Raw genomic sequence first — 17,934 nt, 5'->3', positions numbered from 1 at the left:
GAAAACAAATAATTATCCCATTTCATCATGTACATGTGCGCATGGTGCATAACATGTGACTACGTGCTTCAATGTTCCCCGCAATTAGCAATTGGTTCATGAAGGAAGAAAGAAAGGTTCCTTTAAATCCTGAGTCGAGCAATATTTTGACTATAATCTTGGGAGAGCGGAGGAATATGAACTCATTCCTAATTAGTATATTTAATCATCCGTACACCAATTATTGATGTTTAAGCAAGTTTTTAAAACTATGAAAGGAATGAAACTTTTCTTTGATGAGATTCACACGGTTTCAAACATCTCTTTTCGTGTTAGGTATACATGCATAAATCATTTGACTCACTTGTGAGTGTCATGACAAATTGACAATAATATTTACTTCAAGATCAAGAAAAGGACTAAAAGTGGAGTAATTGTTTGTTGATTATAACAACGCGTGACATCTCCACGAAATGTCTTGTCACAAATTCACTTAAAAGTATAATGTGCTCTGTAATTTGAGTATAACACATGTACATTATTAATAATCTAATTCAATTGATAACACAATCACACTTTATCTTTGATGTCTATCGTGTTTACACGCAAAAACAAAAAATAAAACATAAAAAAAACAAAAAACAAAAAGAAGAAAATGAAATGAAGCAACCAATTCAATTAGTGGAGGGTGAAGCTATCAGCCAAAACCAGAAAAGAAACTACAGAGACTCTTCCTTTTGTGTAAGGAAACTTCGTAGAACCAGCCTCCACCAGTAAACTCCGAACGTAAGTATATCCATCTGTCTCTCTCACAAAGACTCAAGACTTTTTACTCCATTAGCAACAACAACAACAACCAACCTTTGCCAAGTTACCACTTTAGCACTTTGGACTTCTCCGCCCACTGACAACATCTTCAACTCAGAAAATGCTCCTCAGCAGCACCTTCAACTCAGAAATGTCTCTCTAAGAGGTTCCAATTCTTTCTTCTTTCTTTTTTCTTAGCTTGTGAAGTTTTCATGTCTTTGGTTTTTTCTGAAAATTGGGTATTAGGGATTGGGGCTATATTTTTTTATATATTTGTCGGTGAGCTGTAAAAAGTCTGCATCTTTCTCTGACTTTGAGTCAAGTGGGAGAGAATATAAAATGTGGGTTGTGAAAAGTTTGGGTCTTGTTAGATGATAATTATGAATTCGAACAAGAAACTAGATATCTGGTTTTAGGGTGCAAAAGATTTCTTTGATGTACATTCTTATTGCCCTGAAAATGTGCTGATATCGTCTGGGTTATGTTCTTACATTTCACTAATCCCAATATGAAGTTGTCTTAATATTTCCAGCATTATCGAATTCAACCCCATTTCTTTGCCTGTGAATGAGGCTTGGGATAGATAGTTGGCCCTGGTTGTCTTAAACTTTTTGTTCAATTTTCTGGAGAATATTTTAATTCATTTTTTTGTCTTTATTTCACAATTCTGTTTCTTGAGGTTATGTTCAAATCAGAATATGAAGCAAATGGGATTGATTGTTTTAGTTACTTTTTCCATATATAATCCTTTTATAATGATTGCTAGATTAATAGAACAAGCCTTTCAAGGTGTGAACTCCATGGGAGATTGATTTATAAAATTTACTTAATTTTTGTCTGTTGAATGTGTAGTGTTCCTGTAGAATATACAATTGATGGGTGGGATAATTTCGAAACGTACTACTTCGAGACAGCCTTCTTTTGGGTCTGGATCGCATTCTTGGAGTCAACAAAGTTATCCAGAGGTACCATATGCACAACCATATGCACCACCAAGCCAAGACTATGGGCAACAGCAGCATTTTGCACCACCACCTCAAAGCCACAGCAGTGCTTGGCCAGGGTCGAAAAAGAGGTTGGAAAGGAAGTATTCAAAAATAGATGATGATTACAACAGCCTGGAGCAGGTAATTGAACTGATGCAATTGCAGAACGTAAAAAGTACAGTCAATTTCTTTTATGTGGTGGAGAGCTTGGTTTTAGTCAGAATGTACTCAACGGTTGTCTTCAAGTGGAATAGTTCATCGCAAGATGTTTTTTTTTTATATATCCCCCTTCTCTCTCTCTGAACATGAAAAAAAAGACTATTTGATTGCCTACGTGCATTTTTATATTCTTGTCATCTGAATTTGAAGCAAATATGATTTCAGATCGTTGTAATTGCTAATGTCGCTTGAGTAATTATGATGACATTCTGTATTACTCTCATCTTTTGATAGGTCACAGATGCATTGGCACGTGCTGGTTTGGAGTCTTCCAATCTTATTGTGGGCATTGATTTCACAAAGAGCAACGAGTGGACAGGTTTTCCCTGGTCTGGGTGCTTAGAAGTCTTTTTATCAGTTATAGTGAAACATTCTTAACCTACTTTTGTACCAGGTGCAAGGTCATTTCATCGGAAAAGCTTGCATCACATTGGAGAAGAGCAAAATCCCTATGAACAGGCAATATCAATTATAGGGAAAACATTGTCTTCCTTTGATGAAGATAACTTGATTCCCTGTTTTGGATTTGGAGATGGTATTTCATCTAACAGTTGTCTCATTCTTCAAATTTAGCCTTTTGACAGTAGAGTTTTGATATGATTTCATATATTTGCAGCATCAACCCATGACCAAGAAGTTTTCAGTTTCTACCCAGATGAGGGATCTTTTTGCAATGGATTTGAAGAAGTATTAAGACGATATAGAGAATTAGTCCCTCAGCTACGACTTGCCGGTTGCAATTTGTTTCACTCCCTTTTCCCTTGTTTTTCTTGGTTGATTATTTGCTTATGGAGATTCATACCCTTCTTTTCTTGTGACAGGGCCCACATCATTTGCCCCTATTATTGAAATGGCCATTACTATTGTTGAGCAAAGTGGTGGTCAGTACCATGTGTTGGTGATAATAGCTGATGGACAGGTACATTGTTTTTGGTCATATCTTATAGTTATCTGTCCGAGAATTGTCTGATCAAGCAGCAAAGGCTTTGCATAATGATATGATTTCTTGTGTTAAATTATTAAAGGAGACTGAAAATTGTCATAGGTGACCAGGAGTGTTGATACAGAGCGTGGCCAGTTAAGCCCACAGGAAAGGAAAACTGTTGAAGCAATTGTGAAAGCAAGGTAAATTCTTAGACTTGTTTCCTTGCTCTTATTCTTTTTGCCAATCTATTTATGATGTACTTGTTTTATTGTAGTGAGTATCCCTTATCAATTATACTAGTTGGAGTTGGAGATGGGCCGTGGGATATGATGAAGGAATTTGATGATAACATCCCTGCTCGGGCCTTCGATAACTTTCAGGCAAGTATAGCGGATTTCATCTTGATGGAGTATGTAAGTGTTCGTGTCTCTTATCTCTTCAAACTTCAACTGAAAGTTGCTGCTTTCTTTTGTCTTCTGTAGTTTGTGAATTTTACAGAAATTATGACAAAGAATATGGATCGTTCGAGAAAAGAAGCAGAATTTGCTCTTGCAGCATTGATGGAAATACCCTCCCAATATAAGGCAACCCTCGAGCTTAATATATTAGGGTAATAATCTAACTCCTGTCTAGTGGGGTTTGAGGGATTTGCTATTGCAGCTGGGAGCCTGGGTGACATAAATTCATTTGCAAATCATCCTTTCCTTTCATTGCTTATGTAGTTCTACTGGAGGGAAGGCTGTAGATAGGGTACCTCTTCCCCCTCCTCATTATGGTTCAGCTCCTTTTAGCATGCCAAAACCATCACAATCAAGTAATTTTCGTCCAAGTGCACCATCCAGGCAACGTGATGAGTTTGTTAGCACAGCTCGTCCTGCAAGTTCAGCTTCTGATAATCATGTACTTGCCCTCTTTCTACTTCTGTAGTTGAGTTGTGTTTGTTTCTAGTATAATTATCATGCTGTGCCACTGAATCTTTTGATGAGTAGGCTTAACATACGCCATGGACATCAAATACTTATATTTTTGTGATTCTAATAGGTCTGTCCCATTTGCCTAACTGATCCGAAGAATATGGCATTTGGTTGTGGACATCAGGTAATCCATCTATACGTTGTTTACACCTTAAAGAATTGCATGCAAGAATGAAAACCTGAGTTGGACTTCAATATAATTTGCAGACATGCTGTGACTGTGGACAAGATCTTCAATTATGCCCCATTTGCAGAAGCACCATTGAAACCCGAATAAAGCTCTATTAAGCGTTAATCCGCCTGAAATTTGGACGATTGCAACTTCAACTCCAAAACTATTTCAATTCGTTACAATTTTCTTTCGTCGAGAGGAACTCGTCCCCTTGTACATATCTTCAGTTTTTTTGGAATCCTGCGAATATTTCTCCATGCATCATGTCTAATAGCTTAAGCAGACAGAACACTCGCTGTAAGACTTGCTGCTATGGCTAGTTCAGTGTTTGTTTGAATTTTGTTGCTTGTCGTTTTTTTGTCTACTTATTTCTACTTTTGCCCAATTAAATTCAACATGTAACAAGTAGTTTTATGGCTCCATATATATATGTACACAAGATATACCTTATATAACCAGTCAGTAAAGTTCACCTTGTGGCTCATCTACAGAGGACCTCTCAGCTATGGCAAGTCATTCTGAGACCAAGTGATGAATAAACGGCATTTCATTTTTATGTCCAACGCAAACGTGAAATTGACATGTCGTGCGTCAACTTTTCTGGCTGGGGTTCTTAGGCCCAACCCAAAGGCCATTGGCTATTTGTTAGCAGAGCTGAGAAAACTGCAAATTCAATAACATTTTTTCCCTAGACTTTGTCCAAGTTTGGCGTAGTCTTGTGCCATCAGCCAAAGACTCACTCTTCAAAAGCATGGTTGAACCACTGATTTTATGCAAGCCGATTACCAATTTCACCCCTTGATTGCAAGAAAACCGAACAAGCAGCACACTAGATGATTGCAAGAAAACCAAACACGCCAATAATATAATAAGCTTCCACTCTTTCACAGCAAGACTCTGTTTCATAAAATTCTGCTACTTTTGGGGAGTGGCAAACTAAATTTTAGCAAACAAGTCTATATATATATAATATAAAAAATGGACTTTACTCTTCCCACATCACTCAAACACATTGAAAATACACTCTTACTCTCCCATGGCGCACCACAATCACTTTCTCATTGCAATCAAATCCATGATCACTGCCTTGTTCTTCACATTGCATTGTATTGAGTTTAGTGGTGCAGTCGGGAGGTTCTCTGCTGGAGGCCAGAAAGGGCAATGGCAGCTGCTGCTAAACAACACCGGCGTAGTGGCTATGCATATGGCATTGACACACGACAACACTGTCGTTATATTTGATCAAACAGAAGCTGGCCCCTCGGGGTACAGGCTTCGAAGGCGCCACAATGGAAACAGATGCACAGAGAGCCGTGACAATTTAGCAGACTCATCCTGCTATGCTCACTCCGTGGAGTATGACATTTCAAGCAACAAAGTTAGACCTCTGAGGCTTTACACTGATACCTGGTGCTCCTCAGGCTCTTTCTTGAGCAACGGGACACTTCTACAAACGGGTGGATATGGAAGTGGCACTCGAAGAATTCGATACTTCAAGCCTTGTGGGGATGGCCAGTGTGATTGGAGGCAATCGGAGAGATCACTGGCTGATAATCGTTGGTACGCTTCCAATCAATTGCTCCCAGAACATGATAGGATCATTGTGGTTGGTGGAAGAAGGACCTTTACTTATGAATTTGTACCAAAAATGTCTTCCAATGAAGGCTCTCATGAGCTATCATTCTTGCACCAAACTTATGACAGAAGTGAAGGAGGGAACAACCTCTATCCCTTCCTTCACCTCTCTTCAGATGGAAATTTGTTCATCTTTGCCAACCGGGACTCCATTCTCTTCAATTACAGAAGTAACATAGTGATCAAGACCTTCCCTCGAATACCCGGTGATGGCTCTAGGAACTATCCAGGCTCTGGCTCATCAGTGATCCTCCCATTAGACCACACAAACAATTTCCAAAGAGTGGAAGTCATGGTGTGTGGTGGTGCTGCCTCTGGAGCCCACAGAGCAGCAGGACAAAACAGATTCTTGAAAGGCCTAAGATCCTGTGGAAGAATGGTGATCACAGGCAACAGACACAAGTGGAACATGGAGAACATGCCGGGCTCTCGTCTTCTCAGCGACATGCTGATCCTCCCAACTGGGAATGTTTTGATCATCAATGGTGCCAAAAGAGGCTCTGGAGGATGGAACAATGCAAGAAATGCTTCCCTCCAGCCTTACCTCTACAACCCAAATCACAAATTAGGCAAAAGATTCTCTGTCCTCAAGTCCACAAAAATTGCTAGAATGTATCACTCCTCAGCCATTCTTTTACCTGATGGGAGGGTCTTGGTTGGTGGAGGCAACCCTCATGAAAGCTACACTTTCAGCAATGTGGCCTACCCAACTGAGCTTAGGCTCCAAGCATTTGCCCCACACTACATGAGAAGGCAATACCATACATATAGACCTATAAATTTGACCATAAACTATGGCCATGGTGATCTTTCTGGTGTAAGGTATGGGGGAGATTTTAATGTGAGCTTTTGGTTGGGGAGGAAGCCAAGCAAAGTGGTGGAGTTTAGTGCTTATGCACCACCATTCACAACACACTCCATATCCATGAACCAGAGGTTGCTGAAATTGAGGTGCAAGAGATTGGTGAGGGCTGAAAGTGGATTGGTGCATGCAGTTTTGGAGGCTCCCCCATCTCCTAATGTTGCTCCCTCTGGTTATTATATGCTCACTGTTGTGAATGGTGGAATTCCTAGCATATCTCAGTGGGTTAGGTTCCTACATCAGTGAGGACTTTGAGGTCTTTTCCTTTTAATTAGTACTATAAAATCCCAAAAATGTTAGATGGGGCTGAGAATAATTCATGTAAAATAACATGCCAACACAGTTAAAGAAATTACCACATTAATATTGAAGCTTTAATTTCATATAACCAAAGGTGTCTAGTATGATGGCAGATGATATCGATGTTGGTCCATTTGCATGTGATTGGTTTCAAGGTCATGAACGTCTATGTCATATATAATTAGAGTGAGGAAGGTTTAGCTGCCTAATTACCTCTAGTTGGAAGCATATCCTAATACGGCTTCCCAAGATAACCATGAGAAATTTTTGTAAGACGGTTCGATATGTTATGTTAGGCTACTAATCTGAAATATTGATAAATGTGTGACCAGGATTAAAATATGTTAGACTATTTGACACGAGAACGGCAGATGCTATAATTCATAACACAATAAATGTTACTCTTTATAAAATAACCTTAATGTGAGTTTGTGACTACTTTTGAAGGATTGATTTCTCTGATAGTGAGATCCTACTCTGATTAAGCATATAGGAAACTTAATACATCACGGACTCATTAACTACCATTACCAAAAATTTCAGCTGCATTCATTTCACCTGAACTACTTTGTTCACTTTTAAAATTGTCAATTTCATTTTGAGAGAGACCCAAAAAAATCACAAAAACAAAATAAAAACAAAAATCAACCCTCTTTAATTACTCATACAACTCCTCTATCTAATATTCCACCATAACCATTTCCACTCAAAATGGCTTCAGTCTCAGAACTTACTTACCAAAGGCTGAGAAACGAAGGTCTCTTTGAGGAAGAACCAGAGCAAAACAGAGTAGTTATATTCAAGAAGACAAGTGGTGGGTGGTCCAAGATCAGGAAGCTAACTGGTAGGAGGAGGCCACGGGTTGGGGTTTTGGGCTTGAGGAGGTTTCTGAGGAGAAGAGCTAGGCTTTTCACAAGGATCAAAGTTTCATGGAGCAAAGCTTTGAAGAGGTTGAAGAATGGGCAGGCTCACATGAACGACTTGTTTGGTGGAAACTATTTGTTCATGCAAGCCAACCCTCTTCCTTTCAAGTGTGGTGAGAGGCCTTATAATTTAGGCCATGGTGGCGGCCTTCATGGCAGTTTGCCCTCAAGGTATTCTGTTGGAAGAATGGTTTGAGCATAATTATTTATAAAGATTAATGAGAAATTCCCTATACCTATGCTATGTGCATGGTGTGAGGGTGTATATTAATTAATTATTAATGTTTTTGTTGTAATTAAGATTGAAATTATATATATTAGGAGTAGAACCATTTATTATAAGTTGTAATTTATTTAGTCAAGTTTTCGATATGGAACTTTATATTCTTCAACAATATTCATGCATTGCAGAAAGGACTCTCTACCAACATATGTATTGAAAGAAATAGATAACTAATTATAAATTATAATAAAAAGAGCAGCTATTGTTAGTACAATTTGTTATGCAATATTGTTGTAAGTATAACAATATATATTAAGTCAAATCTTGCAAGTTCTTGCAACAAATAAATCTTCACCCTTTTTCCAACGAAAAAAAAAAACTTGATCAAATTCAAGATCTCTCTTTTCTTTTTCTTATATCCCTTTCTCTCATTCATTTCTTTTTCGGTCGCAACACTCCTTTTGCATTATTGACTCCAAGATCTTTCCTGCTAAAAGAGAAAATGGCATATTATATATTTAAAGAATCTAATTTATTAATTTCTTTTACAATCTCTTATTGTAGTTGAACGAAAATTACTGCAAGATTCATGCGAGATTCATTCTAGCGAGATAATTTGAGTGAGAGAATATTAATTCATTGCACACATGGACTTAGCCAAGTTGGCTAGAGTGGATGTGCTCCTCACTTTGCACCTGAGTTTGAATCCCTCTCCTCGTAGTTTAGATGAGTTTAAGTAAAATATCATTTATATTTTTTTTTAAAAAGAGAAAATATTAATTCATTTGTATTATAACAAGCGTATAGAAAATAAGATAAAATTGTGAGTGTAACAAGCACACTATTTATTAATCCATTCATATTATAATAGTATCAAAAAATTAGATAATACTGTTGCGCATAATTTTCTCATGTTATATTTTTACCGGGAAAGGATCAAAGACCCGTTAAACCAACGAACTTTGAAATTTTTGAGAAGTGAGATGAAATGAGACCAACAACGGTCACCAAAAACCATCCCAACAACAAAGCAGATGGAGCTGCCTCTCTGCTAAAAGCTTGCACATCGCTTCGCCACCTTAAGCAAATCCACGCACATATCGTCCGGTCCATTCTCCATCGAAACGCCTCCTTAGCCTCCACTCTTATCTCTCTCTATGCCTCTCTCTCCTCTTCGCCTCGATATACCCACCTCGTCTTTACCTCTTTCGTAAACCCAAATCTCTCTCTCTTCAACCACGCCATTAGAGCTTTCTCTAAGACCTCTTCGCTCTGTGCCGAAGCGAGAAGTTTGTATTCTCAGATGATTTGCCTTGGAATAAGACCCGATAACTATACGTACCCTTTTGTGCTTAACTCGTGTGCCGCATTAAATGATCTTTGTGCTGGGATTGAGGTCCATGGACGCGTTGTTAAAATGGGTTTTGGCTTTTGTGTTCCTGTTTCAAATGCTTTGATTGATATGTATGGAAAATGTGGGGAATTGGAGAGGGCTCGGATGGTGTTCGATGAAATGTCTGAGAGAGATGTTGTTTCTTACAATGCCCTTTTAGGGGCTCATGCAAGAGGTGGGGTGGATATGGAGTATGCCTCGGTTTTGTTTGAGGGAATGCTGGGAAAAAATGTTATATCTTGGAACGCAATGATTGTGGGTTATGTAAATAGTGGGGATCTGGTTTCAGCGAGGGCTGTGTTTGATAGGATGCCCGAGATGAATGTTGTTTCTTGGACTACGATGTTGGTGGGGTATACTAAAAGTGGGCTTATTGATCAAGCAAGGGGCCTCTTTGATGAAATGCCTGAACGAAGTTTGATTTGTTGGACGGCCCTGATTTCAGGGTATTCACAAAATGGGAGACCAAGTGAAGCGCTTTCACTTTTCCGGAGAATGGAAAAGGCACCGGTAAAGCCAGATGCTTTCACCATGACAGCTGTGATTTCTGCATTGGCACAATTGGGCCGTGCAGATCTTGCAATTTGGATTGGGTCATATGTGGATCGAGAAGGTATAGAACAGAATAAACAAGTGCTCACTGCACTAGTTGACATGCATGCCAAGTGTGGGAATATGGAAGAGGCATGTGGTGTATTTGAGAAGATACCCTGGAAGGATGTTTTCTCTTATAGTGCATTAATTACAGGCCTTGCTTCTCATGGTCATGGGGTTAAAGCGCTTGAGATCTTCCGGAGAATGCTAGCAGAAAATATTGAACCCGATGGCATCACATTTGTTGGGGTATTCACTGCCTGCTGCCATGCAGGACTCGTTGAAGATGGAATGAAGTACTGGGAAAGCATGGTTAAAGTTTACAATATTGAGCCTGATGCTGATCACTACACATGTGTGGTCGATATGCTGGGACGTGCTGGGAAACTCAATGAGGCCTACAATTTGGTAAAGAGCATGCCTATGGGACCACAGCCTGGAGCATTAGGAGCTCTGCTTGCTGCATGTAGAACTTATGGAAATGTCAAGATTGCAGAAAGTGTTGCCGAGAAACTCTTCGTGTTAGAACCTGGGAATACTGGAAATTATATGCTACTTGCAAGTATCTATGCATCGACAGAACAATGGGATGAAGCCAGAAAGGTGCGGGAAGCAATGAACGAGAGAAGTGCAACTAAGCTTCCTGGGTGCAGTTGGGTTGAAATTAGCAAAGTTCATGCAACACAAATGAAGAACCAAATGTAAACGGAATTCCATGGTTGAATTCTGCCATACTGTTCTCATTGAATTGAATTATAATGCACACTTTCTGTTGCTAGTGCAAGACTGGATTTAAGTTGTTGATACAATGAGGTTATGTAGGTTTCATTCTTATAACTTGGTCAGTATGTGGTCTGAGATGGTTGTGAATTCCTAGCCCCAAGATGAACAGAAGTGTTTAAAGGGAATGCAACAATAACTAAACATCGTGCTGCCAGTTACAGACAATTCAGTGCCGGAACTCCTCGCTATTCAACAAAATCCTGGCAGACTTTGTTCTCCTCAGTCATGCTTAAGCTTACATTCATCAAGGCATTAAATCCTCTTGATACTTGTATGCTTACAGGTAGTAAGGGAGAGCAGATACCCTGACTGGTGAGCACCCTATGTTGTCTCCTTGCCCCCTTACCCCAGGATAGGCCCTGCTTACACATAGTAACCAAGAGCAGCTACCAAGGAAACGTATTTCTATCACTTCTGGGAACACGTCAGCCAGCTACCAAGTCTAAAAGTGACGTGTTCTGGTATGGGATCTGAACTGAGAGAATTGTGTATGGAAGATCATCATTACAGGGAATAGAAAAGTAGTGGACAATGTACAGTATTAATTACTTGCAAATTGTTTTTGGGAATAAGGAACTTGCTGCAATTAGTCTTCTTCTGTTGTGCAATGTATCTTTTGAATGCTATCAAATGATTTTTATCTGTGATAATTTACATGTCTTTATGTCTGCAAAGAAATTATATTTCTGAACATTGTTGAATATCAAGCGAACTGCAACAATTGTGGTTACAACTGCAAGGAGAGAAAAAATAATAATGTTGAACCAATGCCATAAATTCTTCTCTGGTCTAGCTGTCTTTCCCTTTATCTGTGAGAAAAGAAGGTTTTATAATCTTTCATTTTGTCCTGATTATTATGCAGTATCTTTGGTGAGGGGTGGCATGTGAGTTGAGAAAGGAAGAGCACAATATAGCAAAGTTACCTTGATGAAAATCATGCTTGGGAACACAAAAGTCATAGGAACAAGTGAAAACGATCCAAACAAGTTCACAAAGTCCCCCATGAAAGGAATAGCTGAGGTAACAAATGTATTTTCTATGAAGAAGGCGGCTCGTAGGAAGAATCTGCACTTCAAATTTTCTTTCGAGTTCATGGACTTATCAAATTTGAGGAACTTGGTATCAAGGGCCTCGTGAATTGGTGCAACGAACATCTGTTGAGGTAAAAAAACTGAAGTTCAGTTGAAAAGTAAGTCTTCTGCAGTGATATGTATGAGAACAGAAGAGAATATGCATGGTGGGAAGAATGAAAAGAACCCTAATAATAATTACACATTCATCATCAGTATATGGCTTACATGTGGGAGACTATGGATTGTAGAAAGACAGCAGCATTTATAAGAACCTTAGCCCATTTAGGACCACTTAGCTCATTAGGAAGGTTTTCAGATACTTTTGAGCCATAAGCCCAGTATCCCATCATGGGGACTGCATAGTAAAATAAGATCCCCCCACTAAACTGCACATATAATGCCTTCCTCATATTTGCGACTGCTTGGCTTGGGCAGAGTTGACTTCATATACCAAAAAGATAAAAACATCAGAATTTGAATCTTTACTGTTTTTTGCACCATTAGTTTTTCACAGAATCTATTCTAGAGGTATGAACCTGTATTTCCGGTAGCAGGCCGGTGTTGCTGGATACGATTATAGCTGAAATTGCATTGAAAGCATTGAACAACCTGTACTTTTTTTCCGTGGATTACATAATCTCTCTGTTTGTTAGTTTTCCCTTCAGAAAAAGAATTGCATGTGTTAGTAAGCATTGTAAAATTCATGTATATTGTGCTATTACAGTATTATTGGACATGAAATTATGAGAGGGTTTAAAATAAAAGAAATGGGAAAACAGAGGTTTTCTGTGTACCATCTTTAACCACCACCACCAAGAATACGACAATGTAAGTGAAGTTGACAATGGTAGAGGCTTCCAGCCAACCTCTCATTGTGGAAATTGTTGGAATAAAAAATGCAAATATGAAGAACGTCACTCCAGTGATAGCGATGAACCATTGGAGCCTCAATGGAGAGTGACTGAATTCTGAGTTGATTTCCTGTTTGCAGAGAAACATATCCTTTGAACATCAGCCACCACCTCAATGCTCTGATTGCAGAAACACGTACTCAGCATATTGAGTTAGAGCATACCTTTAGTGCTCTTCCACCAAGGAGAATGAAACCCATATTTCCTAGAAGCAGGGTCACAAATTGTACAACCCAAGTGAAGTGACACATTTTTCTGCCTTAAAAAACACAGGGCCAAACAAAAATTTAAATTAAAAACACAAATCATATAATTTGTACTCAAAGAACCCTTCAACCACCATGCATACGACACCCCATGTCCAGCCCAATGGCACCAACATAAGATTTGAGAAACTCAAAATGTATCCACAATTGAAGCTTGTTGCCCGCATGAAGCCAACTTGTTGCCATGAATCTGAAAGCCGAGGATTTTAAAGAACTCTTGGGTGATTTGTGAATGGAAACTTATGAATTGAACATACCATGGCCAATGGTATGAGCAGATGGGAGGGAAAATTCATGATCTTGGTCATCCTTTTTCTGGCCTTGTTCTGTGCTCCAAGCTTCTTTCTTACCTTCTCCTTCCATTCATATAAGATCTTATATATTAAAAAGAAAATCTAAAATGGGTTATGATTTTTTCTTCTCTTTTGTTAATGAAAATCAGAGATTGACAACAATTTTTTCGATGTGTAACATGAAATTTTCATTGAAAATCAGAACAATTGTAGAAAATATCAAGATCCATATCCACATTCCCGCTTCAAAATATGCAGAATAACACTTGAATTACGGGGAGCTATACATATTACTACAGAGTACCGGAGTCTCCGGCCAGAACCACACGGACAAAGACAATCCATGCATGAAAGACAGAAATGTCAAGTTCAACTGAGATCTTGACCATGGTCCTAATAGAATCAATTGGCTGCCTAGTTATGATGGATGTGCTACAAGTGTCTGCTTAAATAGCCCATGGTGTATGACCATCTGAAGAAAAAATTATTGTGTGTATTCAATACACCACGTCGGCATTGCACGAATATTTTTCTATTGTAAGGCATGCCAAGTCTTCATGTATCTGCAATAATTTACATGTCTTCATGTATCTGCAATAATTTACTTTAGATGAATATTTTTGAAATGTATAATGCCTGTAATAATCTTCATGTATCTGCAATAATTTACTTTAGATGAATATTTTTGAAATGTATAATGCCTGTAATAATTTACATGTCTTCATGTATCTGCAAAGAAATGATATTTCTGAACATTGTTGACGATCAATCGAACAGCAGAAATTGTGGTCACAACAGCAAGGAGAGAAAAAATTACAATGTTGAACCAATGCCATAAATTCTTCTCTAGTCTAGCTGTCTTTCCTTTCACCTGTGAGAAAAGAAGAAAGCCAATAATATAGCAAGTTAGCTTGGACTTTGTCCTGATTGTGGTGCGGTATAGCAATATTACCTTGATGAAAATCATGCTTGGGAACACGAAAGTTAGAGGAACAAGTGTGAATGATCCAAACAAGTTCACGAAGTCCCCCATGAAAGGAAAAGCTGCTGTCACAAATGAATTCACCGAGAAAAGAAGGGCTCGCATGTAGAATCTCCTCTTCAAGTTTTCTTTAGTGTTCATGCCAGTTTCAAGTTTGAGGAACTTGGTATCAAGGGTCTCATGAATTGGTGCAGCAAACATCTGTTGACGCAAAAAAGATGGAAGTTCAGTTGAAAAATATAAGCCTCTGCAGGAAAAATCAAATGTACAGTCACTATTATTTTAGTGTACCATCATCTGGCTTACATGTTGAGAGACTACGGATTGCAGGAAAACGGCGGCGTTTATGAGGACCTTAACCGAATTAGGACCGCTTAGCTCTTCAGGAAGGTATTCAGAGACAGTTGAGCCATAAGCCCAGTATCCCACCATGCTGACTCCATAGTAAAACACCAGCCCCACACTAAACTGCAGATATAAAGCTTTCCTCATATTTGAAACTGCAGGCTTGCGCAGAGTTGACTTCACAGACGAAAGGCAAGAAATATCAGAATTTTAAACTTTTTCTTTGGGGGTATATTTCTAGTGATTCTACCTGTATTTCCAGTAGCAGGCCGGAGGTGTTGCACACAATTATAGCTGAAATTGCACCAAAGGCATTCAACACTCTGTCTGCTTTGTTTCCATGGATTGCATAATCTCTCTTTGTGTTAGCTTTCCCTTCACAAGAATCATTGCATGAATGGTAAGCATTGGAAATTATATATGGAACATGATTCTGAAATTAGGAGAGGTTTTTAAATTAAAGAAGTTGAAAGAAAAAGGATTTTGTACCATCTTTAACTACTACCACCAAGAGTATGACAATGTAAGCGAAAGTGAGAACGGTAGAGGGTCCGAGCCACCACCTCATTGCAGACATTGTTGGAATTAGAAATGAATAGATGAAGTAGGTCGCTCCAGTGACAACGATAAAGTATTGGAGCCTCAGGGGAGAATCACTGAATTCTGAGTTAATTTCCTGTTTGTTTGCATGTCCTTTGAACTTCAGCCAACTTATAATTCTCATTGCAGAAAGCATATAATTAATACAGTGTTAGAGTTAATTAGTAATACCAATACTAATTACCTTGAGTGCTCTTCCTCCAAGTAGAATGAAACCCATATTTCCAAGAAGAAGGGTCAAGAACTGGGAAACCCATGTGATGTAATACATTTCTCTGCCTTTGAAATATAAGAGTGCAAAAACAAGAAAAAACACAATCAGTTTCTTCTATAAGTCAATCATTTGTTGGTTAAATATGTTGCAAATGAAACTGACCAAACAAAAATCCCATGAGATCTCTGTATCTGATGAACCTTTGGCCATTGATGAAGTGAAAAGCAGTCAAAAGCCAGTTGGCATAGGCAGTATAGAACCCCACAACCAGCAGGCATATGATCCCCCATGTCCATCCCAAAGGCACCAACATAAGATTTGAAAAGCTCAATATGTACCCACAATTGAAGCTTGTCACCAGCATCAACCCAACTTGTTGCCATGAATCTGTAGGAATTTGTTATTCACTTTAAAGAACATAATTCAACAATCCCATATAAGAAATTAATGCCTTGAAAACACAGACAAGAAGTCAAATGACTTTCTTGCTTCTTTTAGAACTTGGTTTTAGCAAAAACCCAGATATGAAGAACAACAAAAAGCAGAGGACTTCAGAAGACTTGAAACAACTGAACATACCATGGCCAATGGTATGAGCAGAGGGGAGGGAAAATTCATGATCTTGGTCACCCTTTAATTGGCCTTGTTCAATGCTCAAAGCTTCCTTGTTGTTTGTTGTCATATCTTCTCCTTCCATTGCAGCTACAAAGAATCTTAAATCTCATAAGCAAGTAAGCAAGACAAAGCTTCTTATTATAAAGATCCATGTAAAGCCATGGTGCTTTCAATCAGTGACGGAACTAGGAATTTTCATTCCGGGGGTCAACGTGTAAAAGGTTAAAAAAATTATATACAAAATAGATCAATCGAAATGAAACGATAATATTCTAATTCATAGTTAATAGATAAAATCATACAAAATACTCATGTTCATTATCAAAGAGAACTGCATCAACTTCAAAAAATAGACACACACTGCAATTAACCAGAAATATCTCTAAGAATGTAATAATAAACCCAAAAATTAGCGCAATCCACTTCGCCTCCCAAGGCGTCTCGTCCTATTCGACGTAAGAGCTGACATATAGTAGCACAATCCTACTCATTTCAGGGCATTTACATCATTTTTGAGATCTATCGTCATTTTGATTTTAAGCTTTATCTGCATTTCGTTTGGGCTCTAGCTCTCAAACTTTGGACCCTTATGAGTATTGTCTTAGGCTTAAGCAAATATTTCTTCAATACATAAGAGTTATGTTATTCTTGTAACTCTTTGTGGATTGAACATTTAAGACTTTTTAGGTCCCTTTATGCATTCATATCATATATGAAAAATTCTTTTATGTAAAAATATTGGCTAAGTATGAAAAATCATTTTTAGGAATAATTATTTTCTCAAGATAATTTTTGGCAGCTTTTATTCCTTACACATCAAATAATAAAACTTAATTTTATGGAATTTTAGTATGAAGTATATATTGACTTTATAAGCCATTATTCATGAAAATTACGTAACCACATTGTCTTGATCTGATCCTTGTATCAATTATTGCATAGAGTGGACTCCATATCGTTGACTACAGCCACGTGCTGCCAAATGTTCTATGTGAAATAGATATAATATGTACTGAGCACCAATTTATAAATTTTAACTTGACATCAATTTCAAGTTGGGAACTTTTCCAAAATGCTCGCCATCTTTGACTACAGCCACGTGCTGCCAAATGTTCTATATGAAATATATATAATATGTACTGAGGCACCAATTTATAAATTTTAACTTGACATCAATTTCAAGTTGGAAACTTTTCCAAAATGCTCGCCATTGGCGAGCATTGGGCGATGCACAAGAGCAACCAATCATCCAAGTTCTCACTCAGCTATAGAAAACTGGCCTGCAGTTTATGATGTTATGGTCAATTATCATAATTATGATTAAGACAATGAGTGAAATGAAACCCACCATAATTGCATTCTCAAGAGTATATTTATCAAACATGGAAATGCAATTTAAAACTCATTCACAAGCTCCTAAATCTTGAATCAAACAGACCCAAGGGTCACTTCCTAAACCGCACTATTTGGTGGAAGACATGACAAGCACCAGTAAATTTCGCATGATTCAAGTTCATGTTATTTGGGACAAGGGGTGCACTTGCTTTCTGTCTCAGTTTGAAACGGGGATTGCACTGATTTGCTATTTCCGACCAATCACAGAATGCCACATGAAAAAATTATCATGCGTGGCATACCGTGATTGATTGGAGATAGCAAAACAATGTTATCTCTGTTAGGGGCAGAGCCATCATGGGACCAGTGTGTTCCAAGGCCCCACTCTATTTTTACATCTTCTATTTGTATATTGACATTGTGGAGAGCAAGTGTATATTATATATGATATATAATATTATAGTATATTAGGTTAGTTTTAGGATATTTACCCTTAAAATAAAATAATATATTAGATTCTTTTGG

The 17,934-nt window shown here is 38.2% G+C and overlaps 5 protein-coding genes and 1 pseudogene across 7 annotated transcripts; 4 read left to right on the top strand and 2 right to left on the bottom strand.

Moving 5' to 3' along the window:
• Positions 1-702: 702 nt before the first annotated feature.
• LOC110751505 (E3 ubiquitin-protein ligase RGLG2) lies at positions 703-4,484 on the top strand. Its single transcript, XM_021951979.2, has 12 exons — positions 703-952; positions 1,639-1,913; positions 2,226-2,310; positions 2,386-2,526; positions 2,608-2,724; positions 2,813-2,910; positions 3,037-3,116; positions 3,191-3,296; positions 3,399-3,526; positions 3,639-3,816; positions 3,958-4,014; positions 4,098-4,484. The coding sequence occupies exons 2-12, from the start codon at positions 1,662-1,664 to the stop codon at positions 4,176-4,178; spliced, it is 1,323 nt and encodes a 440-aa protein (XP_021807671.1). The 5' UTR covers positions 703-952; positions 1,639-1,661; the 3' UTR covers positions 4,179-4,484.
• A 552-nt stretch (positions 4,485-5,036) lies between these two features.
• Positions 5,037-7,069, top strand: LOC110751521 (aldehyde oxidase GLOX pseudogene; annotated as a pseudogene).
• A 501-nt stretch (positions 7,070-7,570) lies between these two features.
• LOC110751520 (uncharacterized) lies at positions 7,571-7,978 on the top strand. The gene has a single exon (XM_021951996.2). The coding sequence runs from the start codon at positions 7,571-7,573 to the stop codon at positions 7,976-7,978; it is 408 nt and encodes a 135-aa protein (XP_021807688.2).
• A 930-nt stretch (positions 7,979-8,908) lies between these two features.
• Positions 8,909-11,429, top strand: LOC110751506 (pentatricopeptide repeat-containing protein At2g22410, mitochondrial). Its single transcript, XM_021951980.2, has one exon. It carries the CDS (start codon positions 8,994-8,996, stop codon positions 10,695-10,697), a length of 1,704 nt encoding a protein of 567 aa, XP_021807672.2. The 5' UTR covers positions 8,909-8,993; the 3' UTR covers positions 10,698-11,429.
• Positions 11,113-13,723, bottom strand: LOC148294567 (proline transporter 2-like). 2 transcript variants are annotated; one of them, XM_088252856.1, is made up of 6 exons: positions 12,924-13,723; positions 12,643-12,829; positions 12,385-12,507; positions 12,074-12,289; positions 11,699-11,929; positions 11,113-11,250 (listed from the first exon to the last, which is right to left on the bottom strand). In XM_088252856.1, the coding sequence occupies exons 1-4, from the start codon at positions 13,008-13,010 to the stop codon at positions 12,255-12,257; spliced, it is 432 nt and encodes a 143-aa protein (XP_088108982.1). In that variant the 5' UTR covers positions 13,011-13,723; the 3' UTR covers positions 11,113-11,250; positions 11,699-11,929; positions 12,074-12,254. The 2 variants fall into 2 exon arrangements, with proteins under 2 accessions (XP_088108982.1, XP_088108981.1); XM_088252855.1 differs by lacking the exon at positions 11,113-11,250 and adding an exon at positions 11,447-11,584.
• A 155-nt stretch (positions 13,724-13,878) lies between these two features.
• LOC110751507 (proline transporter 2) lies at positions 13,879-16,257 on the bottom strand. 2 transcript variants are annotated; one of them, XM_088252854.1, is made up of 9 exons: positions 16,039-16,257; positions 15,622-15,846; positions 15,430-15,524; positions 15,135-15,321; positions 14,896-15,020; positions 14,607-14,822; positions 14,271-14,501; positions 14,020-14,189; positions 13,879-13,954 (listed from the first exon to the last, which is right to left on the bottom strand). In XM_088252854.1, the coding sequence occupies exons 1-8, from the start codon at positions 16,154-16,156 to the stop codon at positions 14,040-14,042; spliced, it is 1,347 nt and encodes a 448-aa protein (XP_088108980.1). In that variant the 5' UTR covers positions 16,157-16,257; the 3' UTR covers positions 13,879-13,954; positions 14,020-14,039. The 2 variants fall into 2 exon arrangements, with proteins under 2 accessions (XP_088108980.1, XP_021807675.2); XM_021951983.2 differs by lacking the exon at positions 13,879-13,954 and having other exon boundaries at positions 13,972-14,189; positions 16,039-16,256.
• Positions 16,258-17,934: the final 1,677 nt, after the last annotated feature.

This window comes from Prunus avium, chromosome 5 (assembly GCF_965620075.1).
Source record: "Prunus avium chromosome 5, drPruAviu1.hap1.1, whole genome shotgun sequence".
In the NCBI taxonomy this organism is placed as follows: Eukaryota; Viridiplantae; Streptophyta; class Magnoliopsida; order Rosales; family Rosaceae; genus Prunus; species Prunus avium.
This window is presented reverse-complemented; position numbering and strand designations above follow the sequence as displayed.